General features: G+C 41.3%; 1 protein-coding gene across 14 annotated transcripts; it reads left to right on the forward strand.

Annotated features, from left to right (window-relative positions):
* The first annotated feature begins 890 nt into the window (after positions 1-890).
* On the forward strand, positions 891-23,924 carry LOC115257176 (nucleolysin TIAR). Of its 14 annotated transcripts, none has more exons than XM_029856585.2 (5): positions 891-1,338; positions 3,639-4,614; positions 10,959-11,491; positions 23,554-23,659; positions 23,715-23,924. In XM_029856585.2, the coding sequence occupies exons 2-5, from the start codon at positions 4,062-4,064 to the stop codon at positions 23,879-23,881; spliced, it is 1,359 nt and encodes a 452-aa protein (XP_029712445.1). In that variant the 5' UTR covers positions 891-1,338; positions 3,639-4,061; the 3' UTR covers positions 23,882-23,924. The 14 variants fall into 14 exon arrangements, with proteins under 14 accessions (XP_029712445.1, XP_062699913.1, XP_062699912.1 ...); XM_062843929.1 differs by having other exon boundaries at positions 3,643-4,614; XM_062843928.1 differs by having other exon boundaries at positions 891-1,332.
* Positions 23,925-25,000: the final 1,076 nt, after the last annotated feature.

Consider the following 25,000-nt stretch of genomic DNA (forward strand, 5'->3'; position numbering starts at 1 on the left):
AGTACTTCCTCAGTTATTCATTGAGAGCTTCCTCTGCCAACACGACTTGACGTCTGTCAGTTTTAGCGAATAACATTCGATAACCGAAACATCTACTGTACTCAAATTTAAAACGAAAACTATAAAAAATATGTCAAGTGATTTTGTATTTGATTATACAAACATGATCCAAGCAACAATAATACTTATTGTTATTCATTTGTTACAAATTGTTTTTAAGTGTAATTGAGAAATAAACTCTTTTTTATTAAAAAGTCCATGAGAACTTTGCAGGCACTTTTGCAACTATTTAAAAACAACTTAAATTAATTTTTACTGATAGTAACTTTAAATTATTATAGAACTATTGAAAAACAATCGAATCAATCAGTCACTAATAATGCTAATGTTCACTTATTGTACGAACTATATGGGCTTGATTTCTATTGTAAAAAGTAACAATATATCTACTATGTGTTTTATTGTGAACAATAAAACCAGTCATTTGTTAATAATATTTACCATGTAAAGAATGGTAATTTTTTATCCGGGTTACGCTCCGCACGAGTTGAACAATGTAAACACTTGCTTCAACTGAAATGCATTCAAAAGCATTCGTGAACAGTCAAGTCATTTTCTCAGTCTAAACACATCATTCCATTGGATTGAACATCTTTGAGAAGTTAGCAAGTGAAATGCTCGTTTCAGCTGAACAATGTAAACCAGGGATTAGGAAAGATTCATTTATTACGTCCATCGTTTTTTCGCGGTGTCGGCACCTCTCAAACGTCAAATTTTCTGTGAGATTAAGCAAGCCAGCCTAAATTCGTGCAGTGGACCATATTATCGTGAATGTTTCGCCAACATTCTGGCATCACTGGAAGCATCATTTTACTTATGTTTTCTACATATCTTGATAACTCAGAGGTACCAACTGCTACGAATCAAAATAATGATTTTTTGACTGAGCGAGAGATCCCAGAAACCAGCCAATCATTGGCGACCGTCAAGCAGAGCCAGACAGTGTAAAGACTAAGCGGGCTGAAAGAACTGAACGGCACTACAGCTAGACAGAAGTAAAGTGTGAAAAACGCAAATCTGAAGCCTCGGAAAGGGCACCAAGTTTGCCGGAAAACCTGTGCGGTTCACAGAAGCCTTGGATAAAGTGGAAAAACGGTGTCGAACGGTACTCAAACTTGCGTGATTCGTGAATTTGTGATTTTTTTTTTGCTCCATCAGGGCGACAGTTTTCGCTGCTTAGCGAGATATCGGCGGTAGCGAGCGTTTGCGGGCCTGTGTGCGTATACATATATTATGTTGGGTTGATAGTGTGAGTTCATCTGAAGAACAACCGTCAGTGTTAGTGATACCTATCAAGACGAAGGGAAACTTTCCCCCGGCGAAGAAAGAAAACTGCGTTGCGATCAGTGCTGCCAAATGCGTTTTATATTTCTATATATATTTTTAATTTGACGTTATTGAGTTCTCCGAGTTTCATCTCACGAAAGCTATTACAAGCCTATTCATATACGGAAAAACAAAAGTTGTTTACAAAGTTTCTTACAAATTCTTAACACGGGGAATTTGAACACAAACCACTACCACACAGGCATTTGGATTGGTTTATTGTGAGACTTTAGTTCAGGTGACCTCATTTGAGAACCATTTGAATAAACTAGGTCTAATTGTATTGTATTGTATTGTATTTATTTTATAAATACAATGAAAATATTCCTTGAAGCAAACATGATTTTAACTGAATTAAAAAAAATAGACACATCTTCAACTGCGGTTAAGAATCTAATCTAAGGACGTTGCGGTTATCTTTGATTTTTCTCTGATTTCCTCAATATTTACTGACTATTGAAAAATCGCTCTCTTTTTCTTCTATAAAAAAGTTTAAACAACAAGATCAACTCCTGTCCCAAGGAGCGGACCTGGTGTGGTGGTTAGAACACTTGACTATCACGCCGAGGACCTGGGATCGAACCCCACTCCCGACATACTCACAAAATGTGGGTTCTTCCTTCGGAAGGGAAGTAAAACGTGGGTCCCGAGATGAACTAGCCTAGGGCTAAAAATCTCGTTAAACAGACAAAAAAAAACTCCTGTCCCATTTGTCATCTACAGTAGTATGTTATGGTAGGGTATGAGTACCTTTCTTCATTCTATACCGTTATGTTCATCCTCTTCCCAAAAATTCAATTCAGGTACCTATTGTGTCCGTTATTTTTGTAAGGGTAGGTCCATTTATTACGACACTAGCTTCATTTATTACGACACTAGCTTTACCAAGCCGAAATGTCAAAAAAAAGACGAAAAAAAAACCGGTAAAACCCTCAATTTTTTTGCGGGTTTATTAGTCTTTTCTTTTTTTGTTTTTTTGTAATTGTAATTGTATTTATTGATCGAACGTGAGTGTTTCTAAACCATTGTAAATGGATCATTGAAGCCGACTTTTCCGCTATTCACCGCATCAAAACAAAAGCGCCACCGTATATGAACGATAACACAGTGACAGCAGTCGAGTTACGTCAAACACACAAGGCTACGGTGGCGCTATCTGTTCATTTCATCCATGTGATTTCGACTGCAGTTCTGCGAAACTTAAATGCTTTTTTATGTTGCTTTTAAAATAACATAATAACTTCTAGATATTTTTTGAATAGCTTTTTAATAAATTATTTCTATCGAAGTTACAAATCTAAGATAACAAAACGATTCGAGCTTAGGTCTTTTACAGTTGAGAGGCAATCAAATTTCGCGCTCAGTATCATACGGGCGTATCTACAATGATCGATTTTCTCTTCGGCTAATAACTTCGACAATGATTTTTCATAAGGGCCTTTTTCAGAAAGGTGTGACAACCCATACAAAAATTTTAGAGGTTTCATACAAAAAGTGTGACATAGGGGGGAGGGGGGGTTGAAAATGGTCGATTTTTGCGTGACGTAATTTATGGACGTTTCCATATTGGTCGTATTTTCCGGAATGATCCAAAAAGAAAATCGACGAAGAGAAATCGCTCATTGTAGATACGCCTGTATGATACTAAACGCGAGAAATGTAATTTGAAACGACACAGTAGGAAAAACTAAAAAATCAATCCATGATGTTTTTGATTTTGAACGATTCCTCTTCAACGCAAAACTGGGGTTAAATCAACACATGGTCATAAAAAATCATAGTAAAACTGTGGTGGAGTAACAGAAATCGTCGAAAGAATGGTTTTAGGCACATGTTTAATCAAGGATGTTGAATTTTACTGCTGTCGATTCGCGCGAAACTAAATTTGATGGATATGTAATTTGACACTAAACCACATAACATTATCTGCAATACATATTAGGATTAGGTACCGTTTCAGTAATTTCGATTAGAATCCTTTGTATTTTTATATGTTTACTTTCCTTGACCTGATAAACAGGGTAAACTAGCAGGCTACCGTTAATAAAGATACAATTACAATTACAATTACTGTTGGGACAGAGCGAATCACGAGTCCGAGAAGGATTGCTATTTGAAAAACACATTTGGCAGCACTGGTTTTGCACCTTTGGCAACGAGAGCAGCTTCAGGCTCGATAGACAGATGAAAGTTTTCTTCAAAATAATATAAAAATATCGCCGAATCGCATCCAATTTTGCATTATTCATCAGCTAGACTCATGTGCCACTAAGATTTATACAAATATTCATTAAACTAGTGAACATAGTGAATTTTGAATAGTTTATTGTATGTGGAAAATAAAATTCGGAAATATAACATTTTGGTGTGGCTGCTTCTACTGAACGTGAAGAAAGAAGGGGAGCGAATCTCGAACGAAACAAGTTTTTATTCGTCCTGCTGTTTTACAAATTGCTTGGTACGCTCTAGGTACACATTTTAGAAGTGTGCAAAACACGGCGACCAACCGATCGAACGCGAAGCAAGCCTTGTCTGAAATAGCTAAATCTTTTAGCAACATAGAGACGAAGGCAGATCCTAGTAGCCACGGTTAACGTGTAAGTAACTGGAGGCAAACAAATACAAGCAGATATTTTTGGCAATTAGTACCACAGCAATATTCACCAATAGACAAAATGACGGAGGAAGCTTTCCCAAAAACCCTTTATGTCGGAAATCTGGACCAATCCGTAACGGAGGATCTACTGTGCGCACTGTTCGGTCAGATGGGTGCCGTCAAAAGCTGTAAGATCATACGTGAAGCTAGCAGTGATCCGTATGCCTTCATCGAGTATGCCAACCATCAGTCAGCTCAAACAGCGCTTGCTGCGATGAATAAGCGATTGTTCCTGAAAAAAGAGATCAAAGTAAACTGGGCCACCAGTCCAGGGAATCAGCCGAAAACGGACACCAGCCAGCATCACCACATCTTCGTTGGTGACTTGAGTCCGGAAATCGAAACGGAAACCCTGCGAGAAGCATTCGCTCCATTCGGGGAGATTTCGAATTGTCGGATCGTTCGGGATCCACAGACCCTAAAATCCAGAGGTTACGCGTTTGTGTCATTTGTAAAGAAGGCGGAAGCAGAAAATGCGATACAAATGATGAACGGGCAGTGGTTGGGTTCACGGAGCATCCGCACTAATTGGTCTACCAGGAAGCCACCGGCACCGCGTGAAAATATCAAAGGTTAGTGATTTTTTGTACACTTTTTTTTTCTACTACAGAGTTTCATGTGTTTATTCTTCATGTAGTACAGGTCGGACTCATAAAATTTATATTTTTTTTTTACATGAAGCAGTGGCGTAGCCAGATTTTTTTTTCTAGAAGAAAAGAAAGGTTTGGGAAGCAACAAAAGTTTACTTCAAATTTTACATATACCTACTTTATCAGATATCTTAATCTTGTGTATTGAAGGTAATGAATGTTAATAAATATTACTATCCAATGCTTCAGTTTCTAGTATACTTTTTAGAATAGTGTTTCCCAAACTGTTTAGCGGTAGCGTAAAGAAAACTTATGTCGTATGTATCCTAAATAAGATTTTATATTTTTAAGTAGGATGCACAATGAAGACTAATTACAAAAAAGTTTTCAAGGTTTCAAGTTTAACAAGAAAACACCTGACACCCGACAAACTCACAATATGTGGGTTCTTCCTTCACAAGGTACCTATGTAAAATCATGGGCCGCGAGATAAAACTTGATTCGCGTTAAATATCTTGAACTTGAGTAGAGCATGATCTATCACCCGCGGTTGTTCCTCTGTTATTGCAAGGACATCTGCATTTACACAAAAAGCTTCGCGTTAAATATCTTGTTCATAAAGATGTGTACTTTACGAGGGAAAACAACGACTTTATTTGGTTTACCTTTTAAAGCTCAGCTTAACTGGGGATGGGAAATGTCATTTTTTTTACTCTTACTGTCCCTTCCCTAGTAAGAAATATTTATCGACGATATAATTAATTTTCCATAACTAATCATCATTTTGGATTGGTGATGTATTAGTATTAGTATTTATTCAGCTTAACGCCTAACGGATGGAAATTTACATCGAAAGCGATGCAAATTAAAAAAAAATCTTGTGACATTTTTTAATGAAACTCCGTGACATTTTCCATTCTTGACTGCAACAATCTGATTTTACAATGGCCACAACATTATCCGCGAATTGAACCAACTCGCCTTCCTCCATTCCTGAAATAGCTTCGGAAAGCTGTTCCTCAATTATATCCGGGTTGAGTTGCTTCTGGGTGTAATTCTCTTCTGTTTTGTTTCGGCTTTATGTTTGAAGCGCTTTTCTCTCAGCTTCATAGAGGACCCAATGTATTCCTTTCACCATCGCTTTACACTATAAACGAGGTGCTCTTCACTGTTTTTTAGATCACTGTGACCATTTCATCTGGGCGTAAATGACTTGCGATCTAACACTGTTAAGACGATCTTCCAGGTTCTACTCTTTGATCTTTGTTAACGTCCTTTCATGTTTTCATTTATAACATTTTTATAAAAATGTATTGTGTATATTGTGTATTTAATACACATTTCGGTGGAAACTTCGAAAAAAAAATCAATTAAATCAAGCATAATTTTTCAATCCGACGTAACTCGAGAATGTAAACAAATCCGGGTTAACTGCTGCATGCATGATTCATAAAGCAAATTGAAGAACCCACATCACTGTTTGATGGTTTATTGCTTAATTTGTTTAACTAAGCATATTTTTCGAAACGACGTATCTAGTAATCCTACATTATAGAGATCTGCGGAGGCGGCCATTGTAAGCCAATCGTGCAGAAAGAACTGTCAAAGTGTGAGCCAAATGAACAGGCTGATCGTTCGTAAGAAGGCGTCGATTGAACGGTATTGCAATCCGAACTAAATAAATTACAATTATTTATTTTTAATATCGAGAAATTGACGGTATATGTAAGTTTAGTAAAAAGATAGAATTTAATTAATTCTGCTTTCAAAAGCTCAAGCTTATGACGAAACTTTTGTTGCTGCACTTCTCGAAAAAACTTTCATTGCTGCTTCTTGCTTCATTTCTGCCGATATGTTTAGCTTAACACTTTGCAATAAATTTCAGATTTCATCGATTGCTCCGCTATTTTTTTCAAAATTTTGAAAAAAAAATCTACCATAATTAGAAAATGTAAACAAAACAACTTGAACCACTACGAAGTCACGCACAAAGTTTGAACATCTAGCTTTGCAGCAAGTGTTGGCAGCTGATGTAAACAAAATGAACAGCGTTGCTAAATCGACATATGTAACTTCCGCTTATCTCTATGTAGAGGATTTCTAGATGTATCTAACTATTTTGATGTTTACAACTTTACTGATATAGATACACCGTTTTGATATATGAGAAAACCAAACGACGTATCTAGCCAAAATCAAAAGTAACAGATACACCAAACTGGCACCATACAAAAGTGACGTATCTGGCATGACGTATCTCTGACCAACCCGGTGTATGTGTATTTTTGTCAAAATTCATCCTGAAAATGATATGGATTGAGTAGGTTTTGTTTCTCACCTAGTGCGTGCTTTATCCGTGGTGATGTTAAGCACGAAAAAACTTATGGAAAGTCTTTTTATAAAAAAACTATTTTAGTGAAATGGTGGTCAACATTGACCATGAATTTACTCAGATCAGTGAGTGCGGAACAAATCTTATATTTTGACGTTTTTCGTTGAGAAAATGTGAATTACTTAAAAGGTGATCCATCTTGCCCCGCACTTTTTTCGCGGCGCAAAATCGATTACTTTTGAAAACTGCTTGTTTAACATCATATTTTATATTTAACGAACTTTTTATCGACTTTTAGCATGGCTAACTAGTGTATTAAAGAGTAGCGGACGAATACAAACCAATACGATTTGTATTTACAAAGTTATGCTGATCCATCCTAAGGTGACCCATTTTGCCCGCCCCACCCTACCTTCGTTTTGATGGTTAAATAAACAAAACAGTTTTTATTTTTTGGATAGAATGATAGCGAGTTCAATCGATAAAATGACAGTTCGTCCCGAACAAAAAAATTTCCCCACGCAAGCTTTAAATGCATTTTAAAAATAGTTCCCGGGCACCAAAAAAAATAAAATTTTGGATTTCGTCTAATTTTTGGACGGAGACTCCGATTATGGAATAATCTGGATACCCCTAAAGAACCCAATTCAGGACAATTCCCGGCCTAGACATCGTGATTCATTTCGCAATTGGTACAAATCTCTCATTCTCCATATTCTTCCTTCAGATGTCTTCCGTCGCATTGTCTGCACCTCGGGCTCGATCTACTGTGGAGGGCCTATATTCTGCGCACCTAAGACTTTTTCAATTTCAATCAGCTGTGATAAATTCCAAATCGAACCGATTTGGCTGAATTTTAGACCGCACATAGTTATTAGCTTAACAAATAAGGGACAAATATAATTCTTATACAAAACACTCAATTTTTATGTAGAAGCAAGAAAATTCTAAAGTGTGTCTTTGTTTCTAATTCTGCGCATCCTTTTTTGGAATGTTGTTTATTCTGCGCACATGGGAAAAACTCTAAAAAGATAACGTATTGTAATGAGAACATGATTCATAGATGAAATTCAATTGAATTCTTCATTTTCAACTTTTATACGACATTACGACCATATTGGAACTTTGCATGTCCCCATGTTCGTTAGTTTAAAACCTTTTTCTTCACAAACTTTTTCAATACTAATGAAACAATATTCAAAAAATATATTTGAAGCTAATATTGAACTAGCGTCCATGATGTTGTGGTATATTCGGGAAAGTGCGCCGAATTAGAGACTGCGCAGAATTAGGACCGGTCACGGTACATGTTTTTTTGGGATTAACACAAAAGGCCGAATCACGAAAGGCCGAATCACAAAAGGCCGAAACCAGTATAACTACCACAAAAGGCCGAAAGCACAAAAGGCCGAATCACGAAAGGCCGAAGGTAACGAAAGGCCGAATGTAACAAAAGGCCGAAGGTAACGAAAGGCCGAATGTAACGAAAGGCCGAAGGTAACGAAAGGCCGAATGTAACAAAAGGCCGAACGTAACGAAAGGCCGAATTACGGAAAACGCATATTCACTCGGTTTCCGTTTAGTCAAATACTCTATTAATTAAAAGAATGTATGTATGTATGTATGTTATAACCTCAAATTGAATAGTTAACAAAAAACTCCTCACTCCAACGTAAAATGCACATAAATGTGAACCATGCGGCGTAGCCGCATGGAGGATAGAGGAACTGAGGCGGCAGAAGGCCGCCGAAGTATCCGATATCCGATGCAACGTAATTGCGTCGACTCGAATCCAAGGAAAACAGCAGTTCCAATAGTATGCTAGGTATAATGCGAACAGAAGTTGTTATCTTTTTTTAAGTCCGACGAGCGTTAGCGAGTTCGGACAGCAAGCGTTTCCCTATATAACAAACGTAGTTGTTCGGCCAGCTATTTCGCCTTTCTATCATTTATGTGCTGCTGTTATAAGCTTATTATGCCATGTTATGTATAATTATCACTATACATGTCACATTTGTAGACAACAGTTCAAACTTCCAAAAAGATTTGAGTATAATGAATTGGCTTCTTTAGCGGTGTTGAGATTATTCCATATTCTGAATCTGCATGCCAAACTGAGCCGAAATCAAAATTTTCATGAATTTTGGTGTCCGGGAACCAATTTAAAAATCAATTTGAAGTTTGTATGGGAGCGATTTGTCGAATCACCCCTCGTTGGATTTTGTACTGGAGGGAGCTGTCAAACAGTAGCCCAGCTGTCAAAAGGCGATTTGGAAAAATCTCTTTGAAATTAGTTTTAAGTATGAAAATAAAGTTATAAAAATCTGAAAAAAATCATAGTGGCTCAGAAAAAGGTGCTCTATCGTTTAAAAATATAAAATCATTGATTTTTTCTTAATTTAAAAACCCAATTTATGTTGGACAATATGTATTTGCTTAAATGTTTTTTTCTTGTTATATGGTAAAGGTTATGGAAAGGAAAGGGTTAAGTAATAAAATGGCTACTTTTGAAATTCGGCCTTTCGTTACTTTCGGCCTTTCGTTACATTCGGCCTTTCGTTACATTCGGCCTTTCGTTACCTTCGGCCTTTCGTTCCATTCGGCCTTTCGTGCTTCGGCCTTTTGTTACCATCGGCCTTTCGTGCTTTCGGCCTTTTGTGATTCGGCCTTTTGTGATTCGGCCTTTCGTGATTCGGCCTTTCGTAGTAGTCCCGTTTTTTTTTTGTTCGTAACCGAACCTATAGCATTTGGCTACAATGTCCGACAGGGGAAATGTACCATTCTTCCAATTTTCCTCTCAAGAAGCACACACAAATTCGTAGCCTCACTGGCACTGGGACGTTCGATCCTCATACCGTAATTCTAATGTTTTCGTCATACATTTGGTGTTATACACTACACATCTTGTCATATTGTGGCGTTAGCACTAAATTACTTTCCGAAAAAAAAAATCATTGACTTCCGCTGCCTTTCCTATGCGTTAAACATTACGTCGGAAGTAGTGCGCTGTATAAAAAACCAGATTTACTGTGCAGCGCACTACTTCCGACGTTATGTTTAACGCATAGGAAAGGCAGCGGAAGTCAATGAAGTTTTTTCGGAAATCAATTTAGTGCTAAACTCACAATATAGTGTCCTTTTTAATCTTCTCCATATTTAGGACCTGAACCTTCATGTCTACTGTATCCTTTAGGGGAAAATAGGCTACAAGTGTGTTGAAAAAAGGCCAACAAAATATTACGTTATTTATGGACGGACCCTTATTCCTTCATCCTCAAAGCTGTACGATACATCTTTAACCTTTCAGGACGCACGCCATCATTTTTTTGGTAGTGTTGTACTTTTTACAACAGCGCGCGCTGAAGGCTTAACGAATCAGATGGTTTGATCCTTCAGACGTGTGTTGTAGATTTTTAGATTCTGTTGCCCAGTTCTGCTTTCCTGAACTACCTAGTCACTTTCTCTTTTGGTGCCTGTTGTTGTAATCATGAATCGAAATAGGCTGTTCTTCGTTCGTGATCACTACATCCCCTAACAATCCCTTAACAAACCACGTCATATTTCTTTGTCTTGTACAATCTGTACAAAATCCTACGACTATGGACAGAATCGGTGCACAAGCTAGCTAGCTAGCAGATACTCCTTGAAAACTAATTTTCACTTTATAATTCTCTTTAAAATCACTTTATACTACAGTTAGTAACTAAACAATTTACTGTACTATACTTTATAGGGTCTGTGTCATTTGGCATAGAGCCGTTCGACATAAGGTCACTTGGCATAAATACATTTGGCATAACGGTAATTTGGAATAATGAACAATTAGCACAATAAAGAAGAGTGCATTTCTATTATGCCAAATGTCCATTATGCCAAGTGACCTTATACCAAACGGCCTTATGCCAAATGTCCAGCTCCCACTTTATACTAATATCACGAAATATTAAATTGAACAACATTAACAAAACATCATTCTACCTTCTTCTATTTTTAGGTATAAAAAGCGGAAAGACACAAGGCTTCGAAGAAATTTATAACAACACAGGACCAACAAATACCACAGTATATTGTGGTGGCTTCCCCCCTAATGCTATCAACGACATGCTGATTCACAAGCATTTTGCATTATTCGGGCAAATCCAAGACGTTCGAGTATTCAAAGACAAAGGATACGCATTTATTAAGTTTAATAATAAGGAATCTGCCGCTAGAGCCATAGAAGGAACACATAATAGTGAAATACAAGGCTTTGCTGTGAAATGCTATTGGGGTAAGGAGAATGGAGGTGAAATGGCGAGTAATGGCATCAATGCGGCTGTTGCTGGTATGGTTGGCATTGGAATCAACAGCATAGCCGGCAGCCCGTTGCAACCGGCGAATGCCGCCGCCGCCGCTGCAGCAGCAGCTGCAGCCGCCGCGGCACAACAGCATGGTGGAAATCCACAACTGACTCAGGCGGCAGCAGCTGCAGGGGCTGCGCAGTATCCTTATTCCGCAGCATACAGTCAGATGGGTTATTGGTATCCGGTAAGTAAAATATATATTTTTTTTAATTGAAACATAAAACAAAAATAAGCATAAAGTTGCTTTAAATATACTCATAAAAACCTACAAAAAATATACTTCCTGGCCAAGTTCGCAGGGATTGACGGTATTAAAGTGAAGGAGTTTCATTTCGATTACACAAGTTTACAAAATAAAACGAAACTCGTGAACTTCTGTCAACGACCAACATTTTTGAAGTACAATTGAGCACTGATTTCGAAACCGTGCTTCAAAAAAATTAAAGTTGAGCAGTTTTTGAGTTTTAGCTTAATTTTGAGTTTTACAACTTTTAAAAATATGGAATTTAATAAAATTCAAATATCTTGCGTTTTGTTCAACCGATTTCAAATCTTTTTCCATAAATTAAAAGTTGAGTACAATACCATTTGATCATCTGAATGCTGGTTTTGCGTCAGATTGATGAAATTCAAGATATTGGCGAGATTTAGGGACCATCTCCTTAAATTTTAGCTAAATTTCCAAAAATATATGCAGAAATGTATTTTTTTAATAAGAAAAAATCAATCTAAAAATTCTTTCTCAATGTTTATTTGACGTATCATATGTAGGCGAGTTACAGTAAAAAAAATCAGCTCAATCGAAGCATTGATTACGGAGAATGAGATGTGTGAAGTGAGCGACGTTGCTCAAAAATAGAACAAAAATCGATTTCAAATCATCAACCTTGTATGGAAAGTCGAAAAAATTTCCACTCTACTGTATTTTTTTTTCCTTCGCATTTTCGAACTCAGGGCACGATTCTACACCAAAAATGATCATCAGCTTACCAAGTTCAAAAATGCTGTAAACTAGTGTTATTTACAGTCTGTTTATAACACAGTCCCGCAAAGAGTGAAACCAAATCTACCTATCGAACTGTCAAATCGGCTACCTATCGAGCACGCCAGCAAAATTGTGAAAACAAAGTCGAGCGAAGAAGAAGAACAACACTCAAAAGAAGTTGTCTTTGCGTGTCTCTATATATACAGTCTCTAGTGTTATTGTAATGTACTGCTCTTTAGTGAAACATATCACCTTTTTAACACTTTAATGCGCCTCCAACGGTTCATCACGAATCGGCTGCTGCAGATGGAGTATTAACGTGGTTCAAAAAATCGTTTTTGCTCCACACCGCTTATTCGATTCCTAACCAGATTGAATGCCTTCTCCCAAAATTTGAGCTCATTTGGATGAAAATTGAGACTGCATAAGCCCTTCAAAGTTTGTATGGGAATTACTATGGGAAAACAGTGTTTTTCATTCAATCAGCCGTAGCATTTCCCCAAGTGCCCTAGTGGGTTAGTCGACCCTTGGTAATCCTAGGCTACTTTATCAACGACAACTTTGCCGAAGACCGCATTCAAATCGAACACCTCGTTAATTAGTTACCGACTTTTATCCAGAATCGTAATCTTTACTCATGATGGTTTAACTATTCGGTGGGCATCACTGCTTTTTGCAGTGAAACATAGTAGCCATGATTTCAGTGTGCTATCTTTGGCGCCATGTGCAGCAATGTTGCCTGCTGGGAAGCTGGAGGATCACTGTTAAAGTTTGCCCAGTTGGATACAAATCGATAACTAATTAATGAGGCGTCCGATTTGAATGCGGTCTTCGGTAAAGTTGTTGCTTATAGAGTAGCCTAGGATTACCAAGGGTCGACCAACCCACTAGGGCACTTGGGGAAATGCTACGGTGGATTGAATGAAAAACATTGTTTTCCCATAGTAATTCCCGTACAAACTTTGAAGGGCTTGTGCAGTCTCAATTTTTATCCAAATGAGCTCAAATTTTGGGAGAAGGCATACAATCTGGTTAGGAATCGAATAAGCGGTGTGGAGCAAAAACGATTTTTTGAACCACGCTAGGAGTATGGCTGATCATATGCATCAGACATGCTCGATAAACACGGAGGAACCGCTGTGGCTCAGTAGAGTCTATTCTCAAGCAATAGTTCTAAATCGGTTGGATTTGAGAAGGTTTTGATGATCGTTGCAACTAATTAAGGTATTATAGGATTTGTGACAGGTTTTGGAACCTTTTACAGCCAGTTGACTTCAAAATGTTTTTTGGGTTTTTTTCCCACGTTTCTCGGTTGATTTTGATTAGTAATTTATTCGCTTTTTCGAATTTTGACTATGTTGGTCATATTTTCTTTAAATAAAGCAATTAAAAACAACCGAAGAATTGATAGTGGGAAGGAAATTTGCAGCACTTAATTGTGCTGATAGATTCGAAGCTAACGTGCGAACACTTAAACGCATTGTTGACGTCAATGCGTTCGACGTGGCATTTTGGACAAAAACTGACTGCTTTTTATTAACCCGACGTCTCCACTAGACAGAAATAGAAATGTCTTGCCATTTTGCTGGACAGATGTGTCATGACAGAAATGTTCTCTCGCTGTTTGCATGGAAAGCAGCGGTGTTGATCATTTATGTTACATTTTCTCTTTCTGGCAGAAAAATGGCAAGACATTTCTGTCTAGTGGAGACGTAGGGTAACTGAGCAACGTTACTTGTGTATGACTAGATTGACATTTACTAGGCTACGCTTGAGAAAACGACATGGCTTTTATCTAGGTAGGACCGATAGGACAATTGAACGAATTTGGAATATTTTTCATAATTTTTGTAGGGGGATTAAAACGGGTCTGGTACGTTTGGCATAAGGCCGTTTGGCATAATGCCGTTTGGCATAAGGACGTTTGGCATAAAGGACACTTGGCATAAAGTACATTTGTCATAAAGGACGTTTGGCATAATGGACATTTGGCATAAAATGATTTCAGTAAAATATGAACTAAATCGTCATAGAAGGAAAAGTATTCTAAAGAAGGATAATATATTATAATGCATTATTTTTTCTGGATATAATGTGCAGACAAGAATGATTTGCTGGAAAGAACCATTGCCGGAATCTAAATTGCTTGTATCGGAAAACCGGAAAAAAATCAAATTTATAGAAGCAAAAGGTTATTTCGTAAATAAAAGATTCAATATAATGCACCACTAACAAGTTTGCTTTCTTCCCATTGAAGGCTGTTCTTTAATTTTTCTCCAGAGGGAAAATATTTTTCACATATTCTTTATGCTAAACGTCCATTATGCCAAACGTCCCTTATGCCAAATGTCCATTATACCAAACGTCCTTTATGCCAAATGTCCTTTATGCCAAACGTCCTTATGCGAAACGGCCTTATGCCAAACGTACCAGACCCGATTAAAACATAATAGTTGACAAGCAAACTTTATTGTTTTTGAATTTTATTGAAATCAGCTGATCAGCTTGGTGTATTTTTGTTTATCTCTTAGATGGTATTATGGCACCAACAGAAACATATCAGGAGTTCAGTTACAGTTTTTTCTGTGGGTCTTGGACCGATGACAATTTAAGGACACAAGAGATGATGAACACAGAGAAGTAGAAAACGATTAGCGAAATCAAGAAAACAATTTGACACAGGACCGACTATATTTTAACATACGGCACGGGGTTCGAATGTTTCGATAAAAAAAACAAACATAGGGGTAGGCGGGGCATAATGAGCAGCTTAAGCATTTTGTCACCAAATCCAGTAAATTAAGTGAAACCAATGTTTAATTTTACCGTTCAATCCTCATTTGAACCTTAACTGACAAAAGCTAATCGTTGAAATTCCGAATAAAGTTATAAATGTTGTAAAATTTTATGTTTTTAAAAACGTATAAAATCGTGAGTTACGTTTTTGGGGTGGGGCATAATGAGCACCCTAGGTGGGGCAGGATGATCAATATCAGTTTTGTACACAATCAAATGCTAATTGACTATTCTTGTCATTGATAAAGCATACCGGCAACAATCAATAAGAATTTGAAGGGATTACGGGGTTTAATTTGTAGGGAACTGTGGGGTTCCAAGGAGTCTTCTATTGAGGAATTTTTAAACGGTTATAATATACAAATACTGAAATTTTCAAGCTAATAAATTGAAAGTTACAGACAAAACCTTGCTATATGCATCAAAACAGAGAAAACCAAAATTAAAATTTGTTTGTTGACGATGTTTACTATTTTCATTATTTTTTCACTAGTTGCTCATTCTGCCCCACCCTACTACCAACTCTTTGAAGCATATTTTTAAAACAAAAAAATTATACTAATAGTTGAAAAGTGTTACAAATACATGTCATTGGCCTAGGGAATATCAAGAAAATCGATAGATGCCCACTAAATTGTGATTTCGATACCCAAAACCTTATTTTCGGTCACCTGATTCTTAAAATATTTTCCCAGTACATGACTACTTTACGCATTTTGATTAATTTTTCAAGGTAAACGGATTTTTTGGCTAATGTTTTGTCATCAACTCATTGGATTTTAGATAATAAGGCTACAATCAAGCAATTTGTTTTGTTAATTTGAAGATTTACAGTGAAAATACAAGGTGCTCATTATGCCCCACCTGCTCATTATGCCCCGCCTACCCCTACGACAACTGACATAAAAAGCAGAAACACATATTGAACCATATCACAAAATTAAACAAGAAAACAAATACAAACCATGTGACCATAGCACTACATAGGCAAATCCTGACTGACTGACCAATTGAAAACTTTACAATCTTCTACCGTAACTTTCTGAGTCAGTTTGCAACAGTGTATCATTTTCCGCGTACGTCTGGCAAACTTCTTCTGAAAGATTACGCACCCTTTCCTATCTTCAGGTCTAGTGTAGAGGTTTCAACTCTATTCAGAGTGCAGCTAGAAACCTAGCAAAAAAAACTGAGGGAGGGTAATAGGCCCAGTCAGAGTCAGAGCCCTGAATGGGCAATGTGGGTTAGTATGTGGATGTGGTAATGCCATTGAAAGTTTGTAATATTATCCGAGGCTTTTAAAATCCAACAGGGTGCGTCCTGGGTTGCAAATAGGGGGAAAAGGGAGATTTCTCGCATTTGTACTGTAATCAGCCAATGTCATATTATCTCCTATGGTATTGTAGTGCGAATGAATGATCTCATTTTATGGGAATTCGAACCTTGTATTGTGTATTAACTTCAAAATTTTATGCTTGAAAAAATTTTGAAGACAAATATGAGATGAGAGAACACAGTTCATATGGGACCTAAATGGAATCAAATAAGTCGACTGGAGCGAGAATTCATTTTTTTCCTTACAAGCGTGTCCCATACTAATGTACACTCATCAAATTTTATTCAAATTTACTTTCATTTTTGAAAGCAATATGAACTTTTTCGACATAAAAAGGTGGTACAATCTTCGCTTGCAAACTGAGATTTCTTTCTTGTCAAAATCCAGGATTTCCTTTGTTCCAGACATGGGCAAAACACCAAACCGTGCCGCACCGGTGGCGTGTTTGCCTGTCAACACACCACCGTGTGTGTTCATATCACCACCTTCGTTCAGCTTCTACTGATGAACACGAAGTGAGACTGACGAAACACTCGTGTCGGTGGTTATAACTCGAGCCTCAGTTCTGTTAGAGGATACAGCGGTGCACCCCTCGTCACTCTACACACATTTGTGGAGCGACCTAACATACCTCATTATCGAACAACATTGTAACCTTGTAACAGAACCTTTTGTCAAACCGAATTATACGATCAAACAGAGTAACCGCGTGTGTTTTGATTTGCGAGATATTCCGTGTCCGTTCCGGGTTATTTTCCTCACAGCCGACGCAGATCCACTGTCGAACCTGTCCGCTTTGACCCACAGGTTACGGGCCCGGTGGAGGTTGCGAGGAAAAGTTGTGTTTTTTTTCGCTAAAAAGTGGAAAAAGTGCCGCGGTAGTTCGGCGTTTTGGAACGGGGAAGGCGTCGCGTCGGTGTGTTCGTTGGTGCCGGCGTCGTCGTGGTTGCATTCGGTGCAAAAGTTTTTTTTTTCGACTCGTTGTTGTCGGTTTGCGGTTAAGTTCGTGTGGTGAAGATGGATCCCATCAGCAAGTTCACGAAGCTGAACAACACGAACTGGTCATCCTGGAAATTCAGGATGGAGATGCTCCTGACCAGGGAGGAGCTCTTCTACGTCATCGATGGAGTCAAGCCCGAGCCCGCCACGGCTCAATGGACCCGTGATGACCGGAAAGCGCGCGCGACGATGGGGCTATGTATTGAGGAGAACCAATACAGCCTCGTCAAGGCGGCAGAATCGGCCCGCGATTTCTGGGACAGTCTCCAGAAATATCACGAGAAAGTCACTGTGACTTCTCGAGTATCCCTTCTCAAAAAGTTGTGCAACCTGAACTTGCGAGAAGGGGGCGACTTGGAAGCACATCTCTTCGAGTTGGACGATCTTTTCAATCGGCTGGAGAACGCCGGGCAGGAGTTGGAGGATCAACTGAAGATCGCTATGATCCTGAGGAGCCTGCCGGACTCCTACAGCGGACTTGTCACGGCACTAGAAAGCAGGCCGGACGAAGACCTGACAGTGGAGCTGGTGCGATCCAAATTGTTGGACGAGTACGAGCGCGGGAAGGAGCGATCTGGCCACGGAACGTCCGGCGAGGCCAAAGCGATGAAGAGTGGCGTCAAGTCGCACAGTGCTGTGAAGAACAAATCTGAAATCGAGTGCTTCTTCTGTAAGAAGAAGGGCCACATGAAGCGGGACTGCTTGCGGTTCCAGGCCCTGAAGAAAAGTGAAGAGCGAGAAGAAGAACCTAAGAAGAAAAGTGATCGCCCGAAGGCCAAGCAGGCCACGGAGAAGAGTTCTAGTGCGGTGCTGTTTATGGCCGGCGAGAAGAGGCACAGTTGCTGGGTTGTGGACAGCGGGGCTAGCAGCCACATGAGCAATGACAGAAGTGTGTTCACCTCGCTCAGTGAAGAGAGCGCTCCTGAAGTGATTCTTGCGGACGGAAGTGTAGTGAAATCGGCCGGGTGTGGTACCTGTGTGCTGACTGGTGTTGACGGCTGTGGTGGTGCAGTGGAGATTACTCTCACGGAAGTACTTTTTGTGCCGTCGTTGAACAGTAGTTTGATTTCGGTGGCGAAGTTGGCTGCTAAGGACTTTGTGGTGATTTTCGGCAAGGACTATTGTGACATTTGTGATCAATCGGGGCAAGTGAAAGTGAAGGGCGCCCGATCGGACAGCCTGTACCACCTGAAGACGGTTGAAACAGTGATGAAAGCCGAGAAGAAGCAGCACAACGAACTGTGTCAACACCAGTGGCACCGGCGTTTCGGCCACCGCGATCCGTCGAGTGTGAACAGAATGGACAAAGAAAAACTAGTGGCTGGTATGAAGCTGAAAGATTGTGGAATGCGGTTGAGCTGTGAAACATGCCTGGAAGGAAAGCTGTCTCGGACACCGATTCCGAAAACGGCGGAGAGGGCGTCCACGCAGGTGTTGGATTTAGTCCACACAGACCTGTGCGGGCCCATGCGAACGGCGACACCCAGCGGCAACCGATTCCTGATGACCATGATCGACGACTACAGCAGGTATGCGGTCGTGTATCTCCTCGCCAGGAAGTCGGACGCTGCCGACAAGATCGTCGAATATGTCAGGTATGTGCAAAACTTGTTTGGTAGGAAGCCGCGAGTCGTCCGCTCTGACGGAGGCGGCGAGTATGACAACAAGAAGCTTCAGACGTTCTTTGCCGAGGAGGGGATCAAGGTCCAGTTCACCACCCCCTACACGCCACAACAGAATGGGGTGGCGGAGAGGCGCAATAGGTATCTGCAGGAGATGGCAACCACAATGCTGCTGGACGCGAAGCTCGATAAAAAGTATTGGGGCGAGGCGGTGCTAACCGCTACTTACCTGCAGAACAGATTGCCCTCGCGCTCGGTGGATACTACTCCATTTGAAAAATGGTACGGGAAGAAACCAAATGTTGGGCACTTGAGGGTTTACGGGTCTCAGGCGTGGGTTCATATCCCGGATGTGAAGCGTGGCAAATTTGATAGCAAGGCACGCAAACTCACGTTCATAGGCTACTCAGAACAACATAAGGGGTATCGTTTCGTTGATTTGGCGACGGAGAAAGTCACCATTAGTCGTGACGCTAAATTCCTAGAATTCGATACTCATTCTCCGGTTGAGGAGGGAACCGATACGGTGGACGATGGTGTGGAATGGCTTTCCGCACAGGACGGTGGACGGGATCAGCGACCGGTAGACGAACCGGCATTGGACTGGCCGGAAGACCGCGTGGCTGAGGGCGAGGACGAGGCGTCCGACGACCCCCGAGAGCCAAGCGATGATGATCAAAGTGAATGTGAGCAATTCTTCGACTTGAGTTCCAGTTCCGCTTTGATTGATCCCCTTGATATCAAAAGAGATCCCGACGAACGCCACCAGGATGAGATGAGTAGTCGAGCTTCCCGTAAAACCCGTAACAAGTTGCCTAGCAAGTACAGCGATTTCGTAGTAGGAGTTGCCACTCAAGCGTTGACGGAGCCGCAGTCGTACACCGAAGCGTTGAAGTGTCCGGAGCGAGATTCGTGGAAGCAGGCCATGGATGAAGAAATGTCGTCGCACGAGGAAATCGGAACCTGGGAGTTGGTGCCGCTGCCACCCGGCAAGAAAGTCATCGGGAGTCGCTGGGTGTACAAGGCGAAGATGGATGAATCTGGGAAAGTCGTGCGGCTGAAGGCGAGAGTCGTTGCCCAAGGGCATACGCAGCGATTCGGAGTGGATTTCAACGAAGTGTTCGCGCCGGTGATTCGTCACGCTACGTTGAGAACTTTGCTTGCTATAGCAGGCAGGGACAAACTGATTCTGAAGCACTTGGATGTCCGCACCGCGTATTTGAACGGCGAAATCAGCGAAGAGGTCTACATGCGGCAGCCTCCCGGTTACGTCGTCCGTGGACAGGAGGAGATGGTGTGCCGTTTACGCCGGAGTATCTACGGCCTCCATCAGTCAGCTAGGTGTTGGCACAAGAAGCTGTCCGAAGTGCTGAAGCGAATTGGATTCGTACCGAGCTCCGCTGATCAATGCCTGTACATCTCTGTGAGGAACGGAAGGGTCGTGTATCTCATCGTCTACGTGGACGACATGCTAGTCGCTGGAGCCGACGAGGAGGAGCTGGCCCGCGTGTACGGCCAACTAAAGGAACATTTCGACGTCAACTGTCTCGGAAACGCGAAGCATTTTCTGGGCTTGGAGATTACCAAGGACTCGGAAGGTGTATACAGCCTGAGCTTGCAATCGTACATCAAACGGATGATTGCGACGTTCGGCATGAAGGAAGCCAAGGAAGCGCGGACACCGATGGATCAAGGCTACCTCAAGGACACGACCTGCAGTGAAGCAATGAAGGACATTACTATGTACCGAAGTCTCGTGGGTGCTCTAATGTACGTCGCGGTCTGCGCACGGCCGGATATCGCCGCTAGCGTCGGCATCCTTGGGCGAAAGTTCAGTGGACCATGCGAGAGAGACTGGACAGCGGCGAAGCGGGTGCTCCGCTACTTAAAGGGCACATCCGATTGGAAGTTGAAGCTCGGTGGATCGGGCGGCGCTGATCTCGAAGCGTTCTCCGACTCCGACTGGGCTGGAGATCCAGAAACACGAAAGTCGACCACTGGATTTGTCGTCTTCTACGCAGGAGGAGCTGTCTCCTGGGCGAGCCGGCGTCAGGACTGCGTCAGCCTCTCGTCCATGGAGGCAGAGTACGTGGCTTTGGGCGAAACCTGCCAGGAGGTGTTATGGATGAGGCGTTTGCTAGAGGACCTGGGCGAGAAGCAGAAGAAGGCCACCGTCGTACATGAAGACAATCAAGGTTGTCTGGCCTTTGTACAGTCCGATAAGACCAGCAAGCGGTCGAAGCACATAAGCACCAAGGAGTGCTTCATCCGTGACCTTTGTGAACGAGGAGTGATCAAGCTCAAGTACTGCCCGAGCGAGGTGATGCGTGCAGACGTTTTCACAAAACCATTGGGGAACGTGAAGCACCATTTCTTCGCGACTTCTATCGGCCTTCAAGGCAGCCGAGGGGATACCGCTGAGGAGGAGTGTTAGAGGATACAGCGGTGCACCCCTCGTCACTCTACACACATTTGTGGAGCGACCTAACATACCTCATTATCGAACAACATTGTAACCTTGTAACAGAACCTTTTGTCAAACCGAATTATACGATCAAACAGAGTAACCGCGTGTGTTTTGATTTGCGAGATATTCCGTGTCCGTTCCGGGTTATTTTCCTCACAGCCGACGCAGATCCACTGTCGAACCTGTCCGCTTTGACCCACAGGTTCCAGATCCATGTTTCAGCTTTGGTTGGACACGGAGGCCGAGTGTTTCCGATTGTATGAAACACCAAAGCAGTGAGCCACAGTGCGTGGTAGCTTGGCTGCATCAGAGCTACTGAGAAAAGACGAGAAAAGGCAACACATTAGGAGCCGCCAAGTACTTCACTCTAGTTATCAACGAACAGCATTTGCAACTATTGCTGGAGAATGAACGGCACCGAGCGTTTGAACTCGCACGAGTGTTTGCATAATCGGAAACACTCGGCTCCGTGTTTCCCGAAGCGTAAAACACCGTGCCCAGTGCCTGAGCACCGCCACCGACACCGGTGTTTAGCCAGAAACACTGCGTGTTCTTTCTGAAAGCTTGGTGGTGATTTGGCACCCACCGTTGTGTGTTTGAGCATCGACTCCTCGTGCAGTGCAGTGTTTGGACATGTCTGCTTTGTTCAAGCAAATTCCATGTAAATTCATATGATATGTCGCATTTGACGATTGCTTAAAAGAGACACGGACACGTTCAATGCTTCCAGTGAGCTATTCGCTCTTTGAAGGTAGCACGACACTAGACAACGGACTAGCATGCAAAGCCCAGTGGCACAGCCGAAAACTTTTCCTGACAGTTGCGGCGGGAATCGAACCCGCGCTTCTCAGCACGATGCGGTTAAGTGCTTGAATGGGGACACTAGCTTGCATGAATACATAAAATTTCCCCCGGGCTTGATGGCAAATGTTTGAAAAAAGTGATTTATTCGGTCGAACTATCAGATCACAAACGCAAGAAACGTAAATAAGCCTTTAAAGTTTCTAAACTAACTTGTTGTTGAAACGTAATTACATTCACCGGATTGCTAGAAACATAGAATAACCTGTTATAACTTTGGTGGCATTTATATGATGTTTGTTAAATAAATATATGTTCAAAACTTACTGTAGAAATGTCTGCGTAGAATTAGGACCACCATTTAATGCCGGTTCCTAATTCTGCGTACAGAACAAGGACATGAATAAAAGAAGAAGAAAACTCAATTGTTTTTGGCGATTTTGATTGCTCGAAGATATCAGTACAGAATGCGCATGGAAAAGAAGACATAATTTTCACTAAATATGTTGCGAAATACTTCAACTGATGAGGCAACTTTTTAGCAGCTTCGCTAACGGACACAGATTTCTGGCAGTTCTCAGTACTTGCAGCACCATTTTTTTTTACAAAATATAGTTTCAAACAATTTTCTTCAAAAACATTTTTATTACTATAGAAACAATATTCAAAAAATATGTTTGAAGCTAATATTGAACTAGCGTCCATGATTTTGTAATATTCGGCACCAACATTTCAAAAGGGCGTAACTGCATTTACAACCAATGCCTTCTCACAAAGCTGTGGAGCGTATCCCATCCCTCTCGAGCAATCCACTAGCACAAATAGAAAGATAAAATCCTCCTCTTTCGATTGATGGATGTGAATTGCGTGAGATGAATGAAATACGACCCACAGCTCTGTGAGAAGGCATTGGTTGCAAAAGCAGTTACGCCCTTTTGAAATGTTGGTGCCGATATATTCGAGAAAGGGGCTGTTCATAAACCACGTAGACCAAAATTTGGTTATCTCAGACCCCCCTCCCCTCGTAGACTTTTGTCCATACAAAAATTTCAAAATTTGTATGGAACGTAGACCCCCCCCCCCCCCTCTACCCCCAAAAAGTATACGTGGTTGAAGAACGGCCCCTAAGTGCGCCGAGTTAGGCACTGGGCAGAATTAGGGCCGGTCACGGTAATTAATTTTACCAAAAACCGTATTTATGTCCTTAACACTTTACTACATAACAATTTTTCGTTGTTTTCAGGGATACCCTCAAATGCAAGCTCAGTACATGCAACAAGGCTACGCAGCATACCCGTACGCATATGCAGCAGCCAGTCCACAGCAGGCAGGCACTGCTGGTATGTTTGGTAACGTAATGTGAATTATAATATATCTCTAAATTTGACGAGATTTTTTTTTTAGGATATCGCATGATGCAACCCAACATGGCTGCTGCTGGGTGGGGAATGCAGACCGTTCCAGGCGTTGCAACCAATGGGGCAGCAGCAGCAGCCGCCGCAGCCGCAGCTGCTGCCTCATCTCAACAACCCATGATGTATGCGGCAATGCCACAGTTTCAGACGCAATGAGACATATTGAAAAACTGCCCCAACAACAGCATTGTTAACAAAATAGTAGGAGTAACCGCAGCATCAGCAGCGCCCAACAGTCACCAGCCAACCGCTCATTTCAGTCTGATTACGAATCCAGCAGTTGCGGCAGCAGCAGCAGCCAATCCTCTGACAGCAGCTGCTGCGAATATGAACAGTAGTCTTATTTCCGCTTCACCAATAAGGACCAACACGAATAACACGATAATCCTAGCAGCTCATCAGCAACATCCGGCAGCACTCCATCAGCATCATCCTTTCGGAGCTCCAACGCATCACCTGATAGCAACGCCAACTAATCCGTCAATAACGCCGATTGCAGCAGCAGCCGCCGCTGCAAAGCTTTACCATCATCAACCAACCGCCACGGTCGTCAATTCGATACTTGCGCCAAACTCGTCAAATTCAACAGCTTCTCTCTGTAACCTTCAAGCTGCTAATACTTGTCAGTTACCGGTGCGAACGATCACTGCCGTTGTTGGTGCGATGACTACTGTTGCAACGTTGGCATCAACAGCAGCAACGACGGTGCTAACTCCTTCTTCCGCAACCGCCAACGGAATTGTTGTTCCTCAAAGCAATGGTAGTAGTAATAGTAGTAATATCAATTGTAACAGTAGCAGTAACAGTATTGCGGCCGCCGTCGCTGCTATTATAAACAATAACCTAAACTATAAATATAGCAGCAACAGCGGAAGTATCAACAGCAGCAATGTGCTTACAAATGCCGGTATGAAAGTTCCAGTAAGTAGTTCCAGCAGTAACAATAGCAGCGGTATCGAACCAAATAATCTGAAACATAAACCCAGCAATGAAAATGATAATGGAAACGGCAAGTTTCAATCAACCAATGGTGGTGTGGAAGGCAGTCCAGCGTGCAAGAAGATGATGCTGGAAAGTGGGAGCAGTAATGTTGTAAGCGGTACTGATGGAAGTATCAATTGTCTAAAAGAAGCAGCAGAAACAACGACAACATCAATGACGGGAACGACTACGGTTACCGCAACAAACAACAGCATTCAAGAGAGATGAATAAGACGCTCGGTTGAAAATTGTGAAAAAATGCGTACCATTTTATGGTTCGGTAACATATTTTAA

This window comes from Aedes albopictus, unplaced genomic scaffold (genome assembly GCF_035046485.1).
Source record: "Aedes albopictus strain Foshan unplaced genomic scaffold, AalbF5 HiC_scaffold_653, whole genome shotgun sequence".
Taxonomy (NCBI): Eukaryota; Metazoa; Arthropoda; class Insecta; order Diptera; family Culicidae; genus Aedes; species Aedes albopictus.